Genomic DNA, 6,000 nt, shown 5'->3' with positions numbered 1-6,000 from the left:
ACTGAGACTAGAACAGATTTCCTTACCTTGCTCTTCCTGAGAGGCGTGTGGAGGCTCAGTCGCTGAGCAAAATTAGGGCACAGATGGACATGTTAGGTATTAGAGAATCATGAACCAATGATTAGTGGAGGATACTGGAATAGTCATGATTTCATTGAATGGACCTGGACCCATTGCAATTTGCTTATCACCACAATAGGTCACCGGCAGAAGCAACCTCAATGGCTCTGCACACAGCTTTAGGCCACCTGGACAACACAAACACCCACATCAGGATGCTGTTCATCGACTATAACTCAGCATTTAATACCATCGTTCCCACAATCCTGATTGAGAAGTTACAGAACCTGGGTCTCTGTACCTCGCTCTGCAATTGGATCTTCGACTTCCTAACCAGAGACCACTATCTGTGCAGATTGGTGATAAAATATCCTCTTCACTGACTATCAACACTGGTGCACCTTGGGTGTGTGCTTAGCCCACTGCTCTACTCACTATATACACATGACTGTGTGGCAAGGCATAGCTCAAATACCATCTATAAATTTGCTGATGATACAACCATTTTTGGTAGAATCTCAGATGGTAATGTGAGGGCATACAGGAGTGAGATATGCCAACTAGTGGAGTGGTGTCGCAGCGACAACCTGGCACTCAACATTCGTAAGATGAAAGAGCTGATTGTGGACTTCTGGAACGTTAAGCCAAAGGAACACACACCAATCCTCATAGAGGGATCAGAAGTGGAGAGAGTGAGCAGTTTCATGTTTCTGGGTGTCAAGATCTCTGAGGACCTAACCTGGTCCCAACTTATCGATGCAGTTATAAAAAAAGCAAGTCTGTGACTATACTCCATTAGGAGTTTGAAGAGATTTGGCATGTCAACAAATACAGTCAAAAACTTCTATAGATGTACCATGAGAGCATTCTGACAGACTGCATCACTGTCTGGTATGGGGGAGGAGCTAATGCACATGACCGAAAGAAGCTGCAGAAGGTCGTAAATTTATCTTGGGTACTAGCTACAAAGTACCCAGGACATCTTCAAGGAGCGGTGTCTCCTTGAAAATGTCCTGGCAGTGTACATTATTCAAGACCTCTAGCACCCAGGGCATGCCCTTTTCTCACTGTTACCATCAGGTGGGAGGTACAGAAGCCTGAGGCACACACTTAGCAATTCAGGAACAGCTTCTTCCCCTCTGCCATCCGATTCCTAAATGGACTACCTCTCTTTTTAAATATATACTATTTGTTTTTTGCATGATTTTTAATCTATGTATACAGTAATTGATTTATTTTTTCCCTTCTATATTATGTATTGGATTGAACTGCTGCTGCTGTGTTAACAGATCTCATGACAACATACCGGTGATAATAAACCTGATTCTGAATGGCCTACTTTCTCATGTGCTCTAATGTAATGGTGCAGATGAAGAATTATTGGTTAAACAGTGGTTCTGTTAAAAAAACAGAAAATGTAAGAGATACTCAAAAGTTCAAACGAAGTTTCAAAGTACATACATATCATTAACGGCCCTGACATTCATTAAATACAAGAAACACAGTAAAATCAATGAAAGACTGCACCAAAACAGGACAAACCAATGTTCAAAAGACAACAAACTACAAATACAAAAGAAAGAAAAAAATAAATAAGGAATAAATATCAAGAACGTGAGATGAAGAGTCCTTGAAAGTAAGTCAATAGGTTGTGCAAACAGTTCAGAGATGGGGTGAGTGAAGTTATCCCCTCTGGTTCAAGAGCCTAATGGTCGAGGGGTAATAGCTTCTTGAACCTGGTGGTGTGGGTCCTTACGCAGCAGAGAGAAGAAATGATGGCCTGGATGTTGGGGATCCTTGATGATGGATGCTGCTTTCAAGCAACGGCATTCCATATAGTTCTCTTCAATGATGGGGAGGGCTTTACCTGCGATGGACTGGGCCGTATTCACTATTTTTTGTAGGCTCTTCTGTTCAAGGGCATTGGTGATTCCATACAGGCCGTGTTTCGCTGGCATTGAGTGAAAGACTTGTTGTGGTACCAGTCGGCCAAATTTTCTATCTCCCTCCTATATGCTGATTCGCCACCATCTTTAATTTGGCCAACGACAATTGTGTCGTCAGCGAACTTAAATACAGCATTTAAGTTTAAAACTGAGAATCCAGTGCACAGAGGTATTGGGGTCTAAGTTCTGAAGCTCACTGATTAGTTTTGTGGGGAGTATAATATTGAATGACGAGCTGACGTCAATTGACCCTCCATCGCTCTGTGAAGCAGACTCCAGCCCGCCGTTGTCTACAGCCGACCTCGGCCTCAGTTTGGGACCGCGCCCGGAGCGCGGGATCCGGAAGTAGCTTGGCGTCCGATCTTGCGCCACGTACCGAGGTGGAAGTTACCTCACAGAGAGCGCGAGGCCGCACCGGAGATACAGCGCATGCGTGGAATCGAACGGCGACTGAACCGGGCCTGGTGAGTGGGCCCGAAACGGGGCGGTGGTGGGTTCAGGATGAGCGAGGAAAAGAGAGTGGCGTGGGGTGTGTGAGAGAGAGGGAGAGAAGGAAATGAAGGAAAAATTTGAAAGGTTACGGGGAGAGCGGAGGAGAGAGAGAGAGCGCGCCTCTGAAGGGTGAGGAAGAGACAGTGAAGACGAGCCCCTGGAGGGAGATGGGCAGAAAGAAAGAGTGTGCTCCTGGAGGAAGGAGAGGGAGGTCGACAAAGGGAGGAGCGAGACAGGGAATGGGGAGGGGGGAAGAGAGGTTCTCTGCACGAACGGAATGGGAGGAAGGGAGGTCCGTCCCCTGGAGGGAGGGGGAGGGGGAGGGGGGGGAGAGAGAGAGAGACCGACCGACCGACCGACCGACCGACCGACGGACCGACGGACGGAGGGAGAGGGAGAGAGGATCCCCTGGAGGGAGGGGGAGGAGGGAGTGTCCTGAAGTGGGAGGGTCTCCTGGAGGGAGGGAATGGTGGGGGGAAGGAGGTCCTCTGGAAGGAATTGGGGGTAGGGAGGTAATTGAGTGAAGAAGTCCCTTGGGAGGGAATGGTGAGGGAGAGGGGGGTAATTGAGGGAGGAAGACCCCTGGAAGAGGGAGGGAATGGAGGCAGGAGGTTCTCAAGGGAAGGAATGGAGGAGGAAGGGAGGGAATGGGGGTGTGGGAGAGAGGTCCCCTGAAGGGAGGGAATGGTGGGGGAGGGAGGTGGGGACAAGAGTGGGAGCCAAGGAGGGGAGGGGGAGAGAGAAATGGGGAGGGAGGGGCCCCTGGAGAGAGGAGTAGTTAAGAAAGGTTGATTTTATGTTATACGTATCATAAGGTTAACTTTGATTCTAAACTTCATGGAGTAGAGTTATAATTATAGATTTTAACTTTAATATATTGAGAAAATTACACAAATTCGTTGTGTTTCAGCTGGTTTGGGTATTGAGATGCTGGTAAAGTATAAGAAACAGCATTTGGTATTTTGAAAACATGCAACACATTTTAAAATCTTTATCTTGTCACATTTTGCCATCAGGCCTTGTGCATGAAACTATATTCTTTGGATAGCAACTTGATGCTATTAGACTGTAAGACATAGGAGCAGAATTAGACCATTTGGCCCATTGAGTCTGCTCTGCCATTCCATCATGGCTAAGTTATTTTTCTCTCTCAAACCCATCCTCCTTGTAATCTTTGCCCTTACTAATCAACAACATAGCAATATCATTTTCCTAATCCGTCCAAGTCCCTCTGCAGGTTTCCTGCTTCCTCAATGCTACCTGCACCTCTGTGTATCTTGGCCACAAAGGCATCGATTCCATCATCCAAGTCATTGACATATAATGTAAGAAGAAACGGCCCCAGGACCAACTCTTTTTGAATCAATGATTACTTGGTGTATGTTATCTTTCCTTATCTTTAAAACTAAGAGAACTATCAATAATTTATTAACTTTGAAGTCCTTCTCAGCAGTGGTAAAGCCAAGACTGTATACAGCACTTGGTATGAAATGTGTCTGTCATAAGATGATGAGCAACAAACTATTTTGAGGACAGGTAGATCTTTCTCATTAGGTTACATGGATTTGTTTTCGGCTGTACTTGTTTGATTGCAGGATGAAGGACAGGAGGCATTTATGAATTTATTTTAATCACAAGTTGGTATTCCTAGGTAAGAAGGGAATGAGGTAGTGGAGAAAATGTTCTTGCATCATAAAGCACATTCTCCAACTGGAACTTTGACTTAAATGAAATCAACAATTTGAGCACAATATTTAGGTGTATGTATGTGTATGTTCAGTTTATTCTTCAAAATAATTTAAAATGGTCTACTGTTGCAATACAAGTGACCTTTGAGATTTTTTTCTGGAAATGGTCTTTGTTCCTGTTCCAGCTTTCTCTTTGTGTTAGACTAATATTTGATTGCTCACCTGATTAGATTTTCCATTTCTGGTATTTGGTTGCTAGATGATGCCTGAAATAATCATCAATTTGTATGAAAGGTTCAAACATCAAATTTAATGTCAGAAATGTATATAATATAAATCCTGAAATGCTTTTTCTTTGCAAACATCCACGAAAACAGAGAAGTGCCCCCAAAGGATGAACGACAGTTAAATGTGAGAACCCCAAAGTCCCTCCCAACTCCCCCCCCCCCCGCGCGTAAGCGGCAGCGAGCAACGATCCCCCTTCCCCCACCAGCAAAAAAAGATGCGCGTCGGTACCGTCACCAAACCCAAGCCTGTGTCAAGCAATAGCAAAGACTCAGATCAAAGTTACCCCGAAGGCTTCGCGTTTCATCCGACAATCGACAAACCAAAGGTTCTCCCTCTCCCTGGCAAGGGGGAAGGAGGTGACCCCATTTTCACAGCGAGCGGGAGACATAAAAATAACCCATGGTTTACGATGTTAAAAGTCCGTTTTGTTGCTTTTTTGGAGTTCTGTGTCCTAAGACCACAAAGTCCTCGGGTCTTCGGGCCCACAGCGAAAAATTTTCCAGCCTCCCCGAATACACACGAGTCTCCCGCTGTGACGCTGACCCTTGATCCGCCCGTCTCCAGAGCCTCAAGATCTTAGGCTTCTGAACATGATCGAAACTCTCAGGGCTCCGCCTTCTGCCTGTGGACATGTAAGACACAGTTTCTTTCTGTCCGCTTTTAATTTCTCCCTTTCCCGACTCAAACTTTGAAATTTTAACTTTATTCAGTCGGATCCTGTAGAGTGACAGTTATAATTATGTCTAACACAAGAAGCACCAAAAGAAATCCTGAAGCAGGCAATGGTAAACTTAAAAAAGCTGATGAGACTTTAGAGGAGCCACCCTGGGTAAATAGATTGGAGTCTCGAATCAGCTATATCTTTGCTGAATTAACTCAACTAAAAGAAAGATTTCTCCCTTTGGAGGTAAAAATTGACTCTCTGAGCCTTGATCTTAAAGAGGTGAGTTGAAATGTGGCTGATATTTCTTCTCGTCTGGAGAAGGCTTAACAACAGATTGTGGATTTGGAGGCCCACTCTCGTCGGAACAATATTCGAATTGTTGGATTAAGAGAGAAATCAGAATCCGCCAACCCACTGGACTATTTTGCTAAGATGTTTCAATCTTTATTTCTGGAGGCTTGCCAACAACTGCCAGAGATTGAAATGGCTCAAAGAGTTGGTGCTTTAAAATTCTCAGATCAAGGTAAAAACAGGCATGTCATTATGCATTTTCTTCGTTTTAGAGACAAAGACCGTATTATTAAGCTTGCGAGAAAACAAAGGTTGTTTAAATTTCAAAGCTCTGAGATTCGTTTCTTCGAAGATTTTCCACGTGAAATTGTTCATAAATGTTCTGGATTCATTGCCGTAATGCATACGGCTTATCAAAGGCAGTTGCATCCATCTCTTCAATACCCAGCTAAGTTAAGGCTTTTCGTCAAAAATTCTGGGGTTCATATTTTTGAGGACTCAGCTGAAGCGTGTGTTATATTAATTCTCTCCCTGACAAGGCTGAAGTTTAAATGATTTACAATTGTTTGAT

The 6,000-nt window shown here is 44.4% G+C and overlaps 1 protein-coding gene across 4 annotated transcripts in view; it reads left to right on the top strand.

Annotated features, from left to right (window-relative positions):
- Nucleotides 1-2,410: 2,410 nt before the first annotated feature.
- LOC134342426 (cullin-9) overlaps nucleotides 2,411-6,000 on the top strand; it is a 318,694-nt gene continuing 315,104 nt past the window's right edge. The window contains exon 1 of one of the 4 annotated variants that reach the window (XM_063040545.1): nucleotides 2,411-2,470. Coding sequence is in view for 2 of the 4 variants with exons in the window: in XM_063040543.1 (XP_062896613.1) it covers nucleotides 5,571-5,661 (91 nt within the window). In the remaining 2 variants the exon portion in view is untranslated. The other 3 variants (XM_063040547.1, XM_063040543.1, XM_063040542.1) reach the window with 3 other exon arrangements.

The sequence above is a fragment of the Mobula hypostoma genome, chromosome 2, assembly GCF_963921235.1.
Source record: "Mobula hypostoma chromosome 2, sMobHyp1.1, whole genome shotgun sequence".
In the NCBI taxonomy this organism is placed as follows: domain Eukaryota; kingdom Metazoa; phylum Chordata; class Chondrichthyes; order Myliobatiformes; family Myliobatidae; genus Mobula; species Mobula hypostoma.
This window is presented reverse-complemented; position numbering and strand designations above follow the sequence as displayed.